The sequence below is a fragment of the Eimeria mitis genome, genomic scaffold, assembly GCF_000499745.2.
Source record: "Eimeria mitis Houghton genomic scaffold, Emh_scaff1912, whole genome shotgun sequence".
Taxonomy (NCBI): Eukaryota; Apicomplexa; class Conoidasida; order Eucoccidiorida; family Eimeriidae; genus Eimeria; species Eimeria mitis.
The window spans coordinates 1,883-2,109 of record NW_013570235.1 but is presented as its reverse complement, the minus strand read 5'-3'; the positions used below and the strand labels follow the sequence as shown (position 1 = coordinate 2,109).

General features: G+C 60.8%; 1 protein-coding gene across 1 annotated transcript in view; it reads left to right on the top strand.

The window, feature by feature from the left end:
- Positions 1-227, top strand: part of EMH_0045740 (poly(a) binding protein, putative) — a gene marked incomplete at both ends in the record, with an annotated part of 8,326 nt that overhangs the window by 6,259 nt on the left and 1,840 nt on the right. Inside the window, one exon of the mRNA XM_013496095.1 lies at positions 186-227. Coding sequence (XP_013351549.1) covers positions 186-227 — 42 coding nt within the window. The remainder of the gene's footprint in view (positions 1-185) is intronic.

The following is a 227-nucleotide window of genomic DNA, read 5'->3' as shown; positions in this document are numbered from 1 at the left end:
GGCTGCAAGGAGACAGTGAGTGGGAGACAGCATCAGACTGCAGCACGGAGGGGCCGCAGCAGCAGCAGGAAGTTTTTGCTGCTGCTGCTGCTGCTGCTGCTGCTGCTGCTGCAGCAGATGGGGGACAGACAACCGGAGCCAGTCTATCGAAACGCCTCAGGATTGCTGCTGCTGCTGCTATGCAGCACCAGCAACACGATCCAGCAGCAGCAGCTGCAGCAGCAGCA